The sequence below is a fragment of the Rhodnius prolixus genome, unplaced genomic scaffold (assembly GCF_049639745.1).
Source record: "Rhodnius prolixus isolate KJV_2025 unplaced genomic scaffold, Rpr scaffold_1, whole genome shotgun sequence".
NCBI classification, from domain to species: Eukaryota; Metazoa; Arthropoda; class Insecta; order Hemiptera; family Reduviidae; genus Rhodnius; species Rhodnius prolixus.
The window spans coordinates 18,199,478-18,213,238 of NW_027411581.1; the positions used below are offsets into that span (position 1 = coordinate 18,199,478).

At 35.4% G+C, this 13,761-nt stretch overlaps 1 protein-coding gene across 1 annotated transcript; it reads right to left on the minus strand.

The window, feature by feature from the left end:
• Window positions 1-3,368: 3,368 nt before the first annotated feature.
• Window positions 3,369-13,521, minus strand: Delta (neurogenic locus protein delta). Its single transcript, XM_074132503.1, has 8 exons — window positions 13,132-13,521; window positions 12,076-12,366; window positions 11,118-11,178; window positions 9,269-9,514; window positions 8,705-8,765; window positions 5,170-5,470; window positions 3,968-5,079; window positions 3,369-3,662 (listed from the first exon to the last, which is right to left on the minus strand). The coding sequence occupies exons 1-8, from the start codon at window positions 13,177-13,179 to the stop codon at window positions 3,509-3,511; spliced, it is 2,274 nt and encodes a 757-aa protein (XP_073988604.1). The 5' UTR covers window positions 13,180-13,521; the 3' UTR covers window positions 3,369-3,508.
• Between the last annotated feature and the right edge of the window lie 240 nt (window positions 13,522-13,761).

Sequence of the window (13,761 nt, forward strand, 5' to 3'; positions counted from 1 at the left end):
TTTAACTTGAGTAGCAAATCATCATCTTTTTGAAAGAACTGGATAAAATAATAAAATAAGTAAAATTGTGAAAATATTTTACTATAAATGGACCAAGAATTACAAGCTGATTTATCTTAAATACATAAAGTTCAACGTTATTTTATATAGTAAACAAGCCTATAGATTACTTTTGAGGAACAAAAATAAGAAGAAAACGAACTCTTATTCCCACAGTTGCAGTGGCCTTGTTAGTGATGTTTTTTATTTTTTATATTTTAGTTTCATAGAATATTTTTCCTCTTCTTACAAATTATTCTTTTAGTATTTTTATGTAATTGATAAGAATTGCAACGAAAATAGAGCATCGTAATGACTGCCTTCTTGGTAAATGACAGTTAAAGTATTTTACGGATTGACAATCATAAAAATATGAAAATAAGTTCTGATATAAATAATTCATGACTCTATTTTTCGTCCATATGACCTCAATGCATTGCTGAAGAAATATATATATATATATATTGTATATATATACCATACTTCCAAAGTTTCAAAAACCTATATTGTACATCTTCATTCTTCTTTAGCAATTCTTAGTGTGGCATCCAGTACATACTATTCTTACATAAATGGCTAATGATGAAATTTTTCATTTGTCTTTAGCCTGGGGTTTCACTTATTACTAATAGTACGCCCACACTTTGATGTCTGCATTACTTCTGCATTTTGTAATGCCTAATTGGTGCCATCCTTTATGAACCAGGCAGCAGGCTGCCGTCTCATTACGGTTCTGTTTTGAAAACCTAGACTTATACCAAAATACTTCATGTCAGAATTAGCAGTGCTCAGTATAGCTTCGTGTAACTCGTAAGGTTAATCCTGAATCCTGTTCTTTCTGATTCTGAACTGGTTGACGCATTAGAACACTAATTACAATAGATTTTAGTATATTTTTAATTGGAAATTTCTCCGAAAATAACCGTTTTGAAACCCTCAAGCCTAAAAACTGGTTTTTACAAATTATCCTACGACCGTGTATGATGTTTTTTAAGAGTCTGATCAACAAGGAGGATCGCTGAAAGTTCTGATTTTTATCCATGGTTCCACCATGCCTTCAGGTCAAATATCTGGAACGGTTTTGAAAAAAATCTGCCCAGCAATACTTAAGTTATCTTATCTTACTTTACTTATATTTTAAAAGACGACAAAAACAGATTTACTATTCCCTTTAAACTCGATATTCTCGAAGCATATTTCTCTATCTTTTATTTATATTTTCCTCGTAATCATATTACGAATATTGGAGGAGTGCTGGAATTAAACTTACCGTTGAAGCGATATTTTAATGTGAGGCACATATAACTTCGTGTATGTATTATACATGAAAGTAAAATTTTAAATTTAGGAAGAATTGGTTGAGAATTTCCACACAACTGAGAACTGGATTTCTTCTGTTTCCTTTCAACTGGAATTTCTTTCACAACTAAATTTTTAGTTTCAATCATTGCATTAATACCACAGTAAATGAGTGGGTGTTCGTAATGGATTATATTAATAATCTGTTCTTGACGGCTATCTGGAGTTGATAAATTTTCAGGAAAGTTGACAAGTTCATCTTTGAAGGCTTAAAACCAAACGAAAATTTGTTGTTTACATCTGGCCCCAAAATGTCTGAGACTTACCGTACTGTACATATATAATATTGGGATTTAAATATCTATTAGACTTTCCACTTTCCTTAATTGTTCGTGCTCCAAGAAAATATAAGTTTGAAAATCTGTTTTTAAACATGCATACCTTTCAAGTCCATTGAATACATAACTTATTCTGGCAAAAGGACTAACTTAACCGTAAGTGGTAGTGATTAGAAATGTATCAACTACAAAATTTCCTAGCAATCTCAAACTTGACTTTCCTTTTAGGTACAACGCATCTTCTGATTCTAGTTGAAGTTCATCAAAATACAGAGCATAGTAGGCACCTTAGTAGTCATAACAAACATCGTAGTCAAATCTTACCTTTTGTACCTTTTGTAAAGTATTCATTTTTTTCACTTCTCTTTGAAGCTAAATTAAATCATTAATAAAAGAGGTTCAAAAATGGAATAAAAAAGAAAAAATAAATTTAAAAAAAAACAAAAAAAATTATAATTGAAAATAGTCACATTCGACATTTTTATTAAAGTAAAGTGAACAACTATTGACAATATTTAAATTATTTACAGATAATACATTTTATCGTTCGCTATTTTTTTTAATTTTTTTTTTTTTTTAATTTACAATATCATACAAAAAAAAGAAAAAATTCTAATTTTAGTAATGAGAGATGTCGAAGCGAAAAATACATTTCGGAGTTTCAAGAAAGAGGGTATACCCGCTCAAAATATAAATGGACACTTATTTAATTAAAGAGCAATGTACAGATTTATGTTATATATATGTATAGTATAGTTAATATACATAGTGCCACTTAGATACGAGCGGTTGAGTCTTTTTAATCAATTTTATAGGAGAATAAATAAGTCAATGTTGTGTCCACGATTAGAAATTAGTAAAAATTAACAACTTTTGGTACATGTACATTTTTTTTTTCTTGGATTAATACATGCGATAAAAAAAAAAAGATAAAGATTAAAAGGAAAACTATAGCAGTTCTATTTCATTTATTTATTTTGAAGAATTAAGTAGTTTTATTTTAATGTATTACAGAAGAAGCCCCAGTGTCAAGTTAGTTGTTTAATGAACAAAAATAAAAAAATATATATTTAAAAAGAAAAGAAAAATTAAAACAATCAAACGTGACAGTGGGGTCCGTTCCTCTGGTAAATGCATTGTCCTAAAGACTATGGAAAGTTTTGTTTTATTTCAATTTTTTCTCTCTCATCACTCTTACAATGACTTAGTTACTAACAAAAATACAGGAACTGTATTCCTCCATAGGAGGCTACCTCACCAATCTGTTTCTACTTACATTTAATTATACACTCACATTATATATTTATATAATTACAACAATTTATTAAATTAAATACATATATTTAAAAAAAAAAAAAAAGGAAAAAAAGAAGATACTAGAATCGTTCCCCAACAGTTTCAGTGCCCACAAGTGTTTACAAGCAAGAGTACATGCCCATGGGTACGTGTCAGTTCTAAGGGGAATCATTCTTTGTCCACATAAATTTTTTTATTATTATTATTCTTTTGACTTAGTTTTCAAAATAGAAAAAAAAAAGAAAAAGACAATCGGATCACAATAATTTTTTTTTATATCGACATATTTACAAAAAAAATTAATGAGGTGAAGACCATTAAAAGCAGAAACTTTTACTAGTCTTTTTTATTTATATTATATTTACACCTCCTAATATCACACACTTGCATAAATTAGTTTTATATACCTATATTTATATGTATAATATATATAAATCTTGTTCGTTGATGATATATTAAATTAAACGATAAATCAGTCGACATATAAATTTGTTTTTAATTTATATATATATATATTTTTTTTAAACGTAATTGGGCTAAACTTGCGGCTTGTGATGTTCTGCCCCAATCACGTAGACACCTTGCGGAGGTGGTTTTAATACGTCTATCGCGCTACCACCGCCTCTTCTACAACTTGATGAATCTAACCTTTGTTGTTGCTGTGTCTTGCTGCTAGACATCTCGCTACAACTGCACAACAGAACGAAAAAGTTTTTTTGTCAATCTAACTGGTGAATTTAAAAAAGTGATTCTTTTTTGTTTTTTTAATCCAAAGGGTAATTAGTAATTTTGGCCGCTCAACCAAAAACTATTTTAGAGTAAAAATGTTGATTTAATAGCGTCAATTTTTTAATTCAATATATTCAGACTAGCTCTCAAGACCTCAATTAGTGAAAAAATAATAATTTTGACTAAAAATATTTAATATGTGTCAGTGTATGGGTAATTTTATTCTTAAAAAAAAACATAAAACATAGAATGAAATGTTTGCCTACCTGGAATGGCAGTGGATGTTAGGAGGCGGCGGGTGATTAGAATCTAAGGACATCAGCGATATCCTTTTGGTTGGAGGGGCGGCCAGTTCGGATCCACCTAACTCCTTCGAACTGCGATGCCTGCCCAATTCGGTGTTGAGCTGTTTCTGCGATCTTGTCCTATGCAGCGTATACACCGGATCCCAACTCTCACTTACGTCCTCTTTCTTTTTCGCTGACCATGTATTTTTTATCATATGCGCATCAGTTCGTTTTGAAACTACAGCACTACTAACACTGTTTTGTTCATTTTGCCGGCGCGCTTCTTCATCAGCTTTACGCCTTTCCAAGGCTCGCCTCTGTTTTAGGCACACAACAACAACTGCGGCTATTAACACAATCAATGGAATTGCCACAGAAAGTGTAGCAATTACCACTATATGTTCAGCACTAAGTCCACTATCTTCTCTAGCCAACACTTGTCTGGAAATATTTCCAGCCCGTCCGCCCGGTTCATCCGCACAAGTTGCTCCAACATAACCTTTTTTACACGTACACAAAAATCCGTTAACCCTATCCACACATTTGCCACCATTTTTACACGGCCTTGGCGCACATTCGTCAATATCTACGGAACAATCTTTACCAGTAAATCCTGGTTTACACGCACATTTATAGTCATTCACCCGATTCGAACAAATACCACCGTTAGCGCATGGTTTTGCTAAACAGTAATCAACTTCATCTTCGCAATGCGGGCCTACATAACCGGGAACACATTGACATCTAAATGTATTTAAACCGTCCACACATGTAGCGCCATTTCTGCAAGGATGATGTGCACAATCGTCAACATTTGTCTCGCAATGTAGGCCTGCAAAACCGGTTGGACAAAGGCATTCTCCTTCGGGAGTACATGTAGCACCATTCTGGCACTGGCATAAATCAACCACTTCTTCGCAATCATGTCCAGAAAATCCGGGCGCACAAGAGCATCTGTAACCAGCTGGTGAATCTTCACAGGTACCGCCGTTATGGCAAGGTAGATCACCACAAGTAATGGCTGATTGTTCGCAATGAGAACCTGTCCAACCAGAGGGACATTCACATCTATAGCTTCCTCTACCTTCCTCCTGAGAAATTAAATATTAAATTAACCTTCATTTGCGCAAACAATAAAATAAGCTCAAGAAAAAAACAAAAAAAAAAACTAGAATACTTACAATGCACTTGGCTCCATTCAAACAAGGTTTATGTGTGCACCCATCAACAGTTATTTCACAATCTGTGCCAGCATATCCTGGAGGACATGAGCATGTATAGGAGCCTTGTCCAGTATTGAAACAAGTACCACCATGCCGGCAAGGCTTGTGATTGGTACAAAAATTCAAATCTTGATTGCAAAATAGACCACCCCAGCCTTCGTCACAAAGGCATTCCCACGGCTTTTTACACGAGCCATGTATGCAACCAGGGTACCTTTCGCATTCGTCACATAAACGTCCTTTCCATCCACTGTGGCACCTACCAAAAAAAAAAAAGTAAGCATTTTTATAATAATTTGGGGATTATACATGACCAATTTGTTAAAAAGAAAAGAAACAAAAAAAAAATGGCCTTCCAAGTCGTAGGAAGTAGACAAGGAAACATTTTTCCTAATTAGATGTTATGGTGGAGTCCATTGTCGAGATCTCGCTTTAATGTCATAGTACAACTACAAAATTATGATGAGAAGAAATGGTAGAGGCACGGGAGATGAACAAAAACACAACACCTAGTTAAAAAAAAAGAGTTTCCCAACATTTCATTAGTAAGTACATTAACAGAGCGGTCACGAGCTGGGTACCTCGCTTCCAGAGCTTCTCCTTCTCTGGTAATACGCTGTCTCTCTCGCCAAGATACTAATACTATTTGAAACTGGTAATGTCCACTAGCAAGGGCAATGCCAACAACCGTGGCTAAGCAAGGTAGAAGAAGAAGAATATGTCTGCGGACGGGGGAGGAGGGTCAGTCCGGGCGGAAGCAGGACGAGTTGGCACAAAAAAAAAGGTGTTCCGGTGTGCAAGAGAGTTTAGAATGAGGTGGAGCTGATATGTGTGTGTCTGAGGTGGGGATGGAGAGGTTACACTGTTCTCACGACACCGCTGTGCAGCCTGCAGGCCCTCTACTCACTGCACTCCCACTAGCTCCACCTAGCCCCTGCAATATTCTCTTACTATCTACTTCTTAAATTACGCGTACTGACATTTTCATATGATAATCAAGTGCTAAAAATACCAGCCACTTGTCTCATCAGAATTGAGGTATAAAAAAATATGTTTAGATTGCTCCCTTGTAACACTGTTCGACTGGGTTATTCGTAAGATGTTGCTACACGAAGAGGATATCGCAAATGGACAGCATGCCACTTTTTTAATTTATGTACGCCATCAAAGAGTCATCAACAAAATAAAAAATTTAGAAAAAATGGAGTAAACTCGCAACATCTTTCTAAAATGTTTACTAAAAATAATTTACAAATTTCCTTTGCACTTAACGGGGATTTAATTCTCATAACATTATACACACAAATAGACAGCACACAGTAAGAAGTAGTAAATACCTTGGAAGAGCACCGAATTCACTGTTATTATTTCGAAATTGAAAAATATCAGGTTCATTGACGTGCAATTCTACAGGCAGTTCTACAGGTAATACCATTTTTTTTTACGAGAAATTAATTTTGAGAAACTCGAAGAATTGCAATAGCCAAACCTTAAATATTCGAAATTAATTCGACTACAAGAAAATGGTAGCTGTTTCTAGAAACCATGTGGGGTCAACAACTCAACTCTGTCGAATACAAATTAGACTAGAGATCTATATTCTCTAACGCTTAAAATATCTAGTCCTCTCGACATCTTCGGTATTTTTTGTTTTTTTTTTTTTTAACAACAAAGCGATCGCTTGGCAATGCCACAAGGGAAATTGCTATTTCATTTTTTTTATATTTCATGCTTTTTGTGCCTACATCGCTGATGACATTAACTATTTCCAAATTGACTTTACATGAAAGTTCTTTAGATCTCTCTCTGAATTTTATTTTTTTTTCATTTTGTTTTTAAAATTTTTGTTAAAACCCAATATCTTGGATTTTGTCCGTCGTAGCAAGAATGTTTATTACAGCCCTTGACCGGTTACGGTCCTTCGTCCATTATCAGAAATTTGATTAATCAATTTGATGTAAAGATTTCGATTTTACTCAGGTTGCTTAAACTTAAGTGCGACAGTAGTGAAGGTTGTGCAAGACGGAAATCTCTACACCAAACTCATTAAATTTACTTCTTTTGACAGTAGAATACCGTCCGAAATCCATCCAAGGATACAACAAACATGTGCGGATAAAACAGATAAAATCAAGGATATATTGTCCTAGCATGGCGGATCTAACCAAATTTTCAAAAAACAAAACAAATATTTTTACATGTTATTACGTTACGAATAGCAAAAACCTTATACTTGAAAATCATCAAAATGTTTTTAATTATGAGAATTTTTTGAAGTTCACATTCTCAAAGGTAGAAATAACGGAAATATTTCCCCAGCAAAATGGTTTTTCTATCCTATCTTGTTTTTCAATCATGCATAATCAGATTTTCGAATTTGATTTTAATACCACAATAAAGGATTTGTCAAATTCAACCAACCGTAATTAACACTTTATTTAATAGTTTTTTCAGAATCTTTTTTAAAGTTTTCAAAAACACTTCGAACGATTTTTACATTACTTGCTGTACCAACCTTTATCTACACTTTTCATTCTAAACATTTATCCTAGGGAAATGCGAATAAAGAGGTTTCCTCGAGAAGCGATGGGTTAGGCTTCTTTCTAAAGTGCAATTACTGATATTTTATTGCATTGCCGTCAATGTCAATAATAAAGACCATATTTGAAATTTAACTGCCAAATTTAAAAAAACAAAAAATCTGTTGATTCAATTTATATAAGAGCCATTAATTGTAGAAAGGGGAAGTTGGATGTTAACTTCAGAATTTTGTTATAATATGTTTTTCGTGTTTAGGATACCCTCAGTATTATCCCACTTTTAATCAAAATGTTCTAAATTAAATAAAATATGTAAAAAATTCAATCTTTCTAAACAGCCATCCTGTAAAAGTTTTGTTTTTTTAAAAAGCCAACACAGGAACTGTTTATTAGTGCATAAATTTTTTTAAAAAAATAATAATAACTTTCCATTTCCGCAACACCTCTAAACTGGTTTCGGAAGTTGAATATAATTTGCATTAAGAGGCTTAAAAAACATTTTTTTTCTCTCTCTTCCTCCAGATTGCCCTACAAATTTTAAAATCCGAACGCCTTATTATAAAAATAGATAACTTTTACTAAATAATAATCACAGTAATGAAGCCATTTACCCTTAACATGACATTGAAACTAATTATACAAAACAACGAATTTAACATTTCCATTTGCCCCTTTTTTTCAACAATAAATAATATGTGACACTTCCCTCCGGATGTGCTGAATTACAATTAGAAGGCTTTTTTATTAGGACCAATTAGTACGCTAGTTAGGGGGCACAAAAAATATAAATATGCGAGGAACTCAATTCTTTCACTTGATCGTTATTTACTTGATGGGTATGTATGTGAATTTTTATTTAAAATTCTAACAATTAGGGTTAATCATTAAAGTGTTTTGTTAATGAGGTTCTTATAGACTTCAAAATTAAAGAGTTTTTGTTTTTTTCTACTTACAGGCATTCGTTCGGTTGGTTGCAATGTCCATGCTGAGAATCACATCCCAAAAGACACTTCGCTGCAAGCAAAAAAAAAAAAATATATATATTAAGAGCTTATGAATAAGTATTAAGCCAAATGATAAAATGTAGTACCTTCGGAGCGTTTGTTGTCTCATGACAATAACAGAGGTAACAAATTTATCTATAAAGACAATAAAGATTGATGTAATAAAAGAGGAAAAAAGAAGTTGAGATAAAGATAGGAGAAGAGGACCAGAGAGAGATGAGAGGGGGCAGTTCAAGGGAGATGCCGGTGGTGGGGGTAACCGTGGGAAAGACAGGAGAAAGAGCCGTGTGCTACCTTAGTCGCCAACCGAACAGCTGGCCTCTTTTCTTCTATACCAACCTTTCATTATTGTCAATAGACCACACCGCTCCAATTATATATACCTAGTTTTCCCTTTACAAATGTCTTAACTCCTACTTCTAACCATTAAGAAAAAAAAATTAAATGAATCTACCTCGACCTAATTTAACAAGTACTACATTTAGATACTTCTTTTTTAATTAATAAACTCACGTTCAGAACAATATTCACCGGTCCATCCTTCCGTACAGATCCTTTGCCCATTTTCTGCACAAGAGTAATGGCCAAAATTGTCATCTCTAGGTCGACAGAGTGTAGCACATCCCGGGCCATAATAATGTGGATCGCAAGTAACTCTGTATTCGAATCTTAAGGTACCCTCTGTGCTGCCAGGAGTCCATTCAGGGCCAACTTCTAACCATCGTTGAGTTGTCAAACGTGTGATAAGCCTTTTGTTACCTAATAATTGTAATAAAATAAAAAATTAAAAACAAAATTACATTATTTGTAAAAAGTTAAAATAGTGAATTAAGAGAGAGAGAGTTAAGCAGATAGTGGCTGAACAGCAAATAGCTAAAATAATTATATTGAAGGAGGAGAAGGCGTGGACTCCGCAGTCCGGCAATGAGAGCCTCACAAAGAGAGGAAGACTCTGCGGAGAAGAGAGAGACAGGAGGAGCGAACGGTGTGAGCCACACGGAGGTATGCACGTCCAACTTATCAGCTCTTTTCCCACGAATCTCTGCCTCTGATCCCCTCTCCGCTGGGCTCCTCCTCGGCAAGCGCATACATGTACATACGTACTTACCCCAACACTCCAGCGACAAGCAATTCTAAAGGATACCACTAACTTTTACATAAAACCAAATGATTTTTTTTTAAGTTATCAATAATAATTTGAAAATTCAAGACAGCTACAACTGATCTTCTTCCAGTTTATAGGAGTCTTACCTAATCAACCATCACATATTCAGTCCAATTCTTAGCGTGGACTGTACTTCACGTTCCTATGAATGAGATACTACTTTTCTAAACAAGTACAAACCCGCATTCACAAAGCTTTGATTATGGTCATGAAAATAAATACTACTGCAACGAAAAAAAAAATTGGGTATTATATTGCATTGAACATTTTTTTGAGGCAACCAGGAAAGAAACGGAAAGTAATTTTGTTTTAACAAAAGAGCGATGAGCAGAAGTACTCTCAAGGTAAAGTCCGTCCAGACTTTATGTTCTATCTCCTCGCTCATTAATTAATTCCTCTCACGTACGACACCTCCTCCGCAGTATAAATCCTTTGTAAGAGAAGATTTACGCTTTGGTATTTATAATAAAAGAAGAAAAAAAATACTGAGAAAGACAGAGAGCGGATGTGTGGGAAAAAGGTGTGTATTAATCGAAGATGGTCTTACTTAGTGCAGAGAATGAAACATTGGAGTCGCGAGATAAGATAGGCGTAGCGGATTTCTTTCTTAACCATGTCACTTGCTACAAGCGTGGGAGGTGCATAATATGCACGTACATGTTCGCAAAAACAAGAAAAAAAAAAATACGAGAGGGCGATACGTCTATTCCTGGTACAATAAGGGGTATACAAACTGAAGGGTGTTTTTGTATCGTCCTGGCCCAAAACATTAGCATGAGTAAAGTCTCCTTGGCAGAAGAAGGCGAATGAAAACGAATAAGAGAAGGTTTCTGGTTACAGACTATTCCTCGAGGAAGTTCCCACACGACAAACAGAGCTGACCCACCAAATCTGTTCCCAGCGAGCCATGCCGGGACAAGGCCGTGCATACAAAGCAGATCGAGCACAGAATAAAGAGCGCGCTATATAACAAGAGCTGTAGGAGTACAAAGAGAATGAGACAAAAAGAGTAACATGCGAGAGATAGCCATCGTACATTTGTATGCTGGAATATAGAAGAGGGGCAACCAGCTAACTCTCCCAATTACTTATAGCAACATGGCCTTTCGTACGTCTACCTGTTCACTTCGCGTACTCTCTCTCAAAATGTAAACAATTATGATGGAACAGTGAACAATAATAGCATTACAAACTCACCTGATAATCTAGAACTACTGTTTGTGTCATGCCAAGCTTCAACTATTAACGAAAATGTACCCTGCAATAAAAGAAAATTAAAAATATAAGACACATACCGAATGCCAGATAGGGTTAAATAAAGGGCTTAAAATTGCAGTAGAGAGTAAATAGTTGGGCGAGATCTTTGAGGGCCGGTGTGTGGGAAAGTGTAAATCCCACCTAGCTGCAACTCTAGTGCAGGGTATGAATGAGGATGGACCGTTACCGGCAGACACCTGCTCTCAACCCAACATTAAAGTCTCTAACTGCGTCCGTCCATAACACTTAATTACAATACCATATATCTCGCTGAGGGTTGTTTTAATTGTTGTACATTTACGGCCTTAGGTCGTATCCCCACAAGTATAATTACCACCAAAGCAGTTTGAGAATTTTTTATTTTTTTTTTTATTATTTTACTGACAAAATTTCATTCCTGACGTTTTTAATTGGTGGGCCTTTTTTAAAAATTACCTCAGGTACTTATTTAACGAGTGAGGTTTTTAGAGTACTATTTTCTTGTCATTTCTGCTAAGATACGTTACAAATTAAACTGGTAACTAAGTTACAGATCAAACCGATAAGTTTTATTCACACCCTTTCTTATGGACTAAAACCCCAAAAAGAGGATGTAACCTCTCAGACATGAAAGTGGAGGCAATGATAAAAGTGGAAAGGCAGTATTTCTATATATGGCCCAATGCCAGCGCAGAGGCGCAACCAAAAATAAAATCATAACATAGCGCCGTGTAGTATATTTATCACAGAGCGCCCTTATGCCTATTTTTTTTTTTTTACTTCTTTCTTTTTATATACAACAATACAAACATCCTTGAATGATCAGCTGATTTTATCATTAATTTATATATTAAACCATAGAATAACAGAAAAACATTTTTAATCTATAATTTATTTATTTTTTATAGTGAGTACTTACCGGCCACGTGAAGTCGAATTGAAAAGATATAAGATGCCCCTGGGGTTCTAAGTGAAGAGAGTTGTTGCCCAATACTGGTGTGACGAGATCGCCGAAAGTGCATGGACTGGTTGTGTCCACCTGAGCTTGATAGTGTTTCAGACATGCTCTCAGACGTGCCGGGCAGGCGGCATTACATTGGCCGGTACCTGGACTAGGAGGGCCTACACAACATTCTCCAGTTGAATCTCGGCCAAGAGGATTTTCCAGCGAGAGCACCTTCAATTCGAACACTCCAGAACCGATGGCTGACTGTTTTGAGGAGGAGAGATATATAGCTTCTATTTTTTTTTTCTTACTTTTAAATACATACACAGATATCACCTCTCATCATGCACACAATAGAATGAAATAAAAACTGTACTTAAGGGGAGTGAGACAGAAATGACTTAGTACCAGATGTGTGTGATATAGGAGTACTTACAACATGAACACATAACTCTGGCCGCTATATTTATACAAAAGAATGTTCCACGGCGGAGTCCGTCTGTGGCACAGAGCAGATGTACTCCGTGTTCTAGAGGCAGGTGCGTTTCTACGTACTCTGTAGCACCTTTTCCTCTATGCAACAATTTAAGTTTCTCCAGTCACACCCACTTTGAAAACATAAAGTAACCTCTCAGCACTGTATACATTTATAACCGGCTAACAACATTTGAACCATCCAAAATAAAATGAATAAATAAATAATCAAACCCAACCTAAAAAAACACACGTTATCATATGAATTAAACTTATCAAAGACTAAACGGTACGTACGGATTTAATTTAAGATAAACATAACAAGCCCTCAAGAAGGTAGAAATTGTATACCTTACAAAAGACAATAGAAAACAATGGTCAAGCGTAACGTACCTTTTGATACTTAACACCGGCTTGTTATGGGAAAGGATCCCCTTTACACATTGTTTCTTTCATTAACTACTTAAAATTGCAACTTCTGTCTCAATCCCCCTGGGTATCTGATCAAACGCACCTAGTGATAAGAGTAAATAATCTTTTAAAGGGAGTACTCACCTTGGCGACAAACCATACCAGCGATGTCAACACGGTAATCCAATTCATGATTGTAGAAAAACACCTACTAAACCACCAGTGCACTCTTTTTACACACGATTTACACACACTGACGGGCTCTCCGCGCACTGTATCTATGAGCCCGGTGGACACATGGCACAAAATCTTGTCTTCTTACTGAACACCGTCGACGTCGCATACGCACTGAGTTTTGAAAAGTGTTGACGGTGGGTACCAAACCACGTATCCAAAAAATCCCACAGAACTGAGAATTCACAAACCAAAGGATGGAAGGCTGAAGAATTTTTTTTTTTTTTTTTTTAAATTGTGAAGTTAAATTTAAATACGCGGAGGAACAGCTTCTAACTTCGTACACACACCAAGCTATCTGAGACTGAACTGAAGTAAAGCTTTGCTAACGAGGCAGGGGGGAGTTTAACTATACAAGCACTCCTAGCGGCCGTTCGAATTATGAATTACTTTCAGCTGCCGCCGTCTGTGGTACGGAGTGCAGCACTCACTCTAGTATACTGTGCCTCAAGGTAGTGCTCAGCTCCTTTATATAACTTCAGCAGCAGATGTGCATAAACAACCCTTTGGTACCTTTTATTTACCTTAAAACATATGCCC

What these genes read in the sequence shown, in the direction of transcription:
- Delta (XM_074132503.1), bottom strand. Translation starts at nt 13,179, where the DNA reads ATGAATTGGATTACCGTGTTGACATCGCTGGTATGGTTTGTCGCCAAG. An exon ending in CAGTAGTTCTAGATTATCAG is followed by an intron (nt 9,515 to 11,117) that starts GTGAGTTTGTAA and finishes TACAATTATTAG; the next exon opens with GTAACAAAAGGCTTATCACA. An exon ending in AACCAACCGAACGAATGCCT is followed by an intron (nt 5,471 to 8,704) that starts GTAAGTAGAAAA and finishes TTTTTTTGGTAG; the next exon opens with GTGCCACAGTGGATGGAAAG.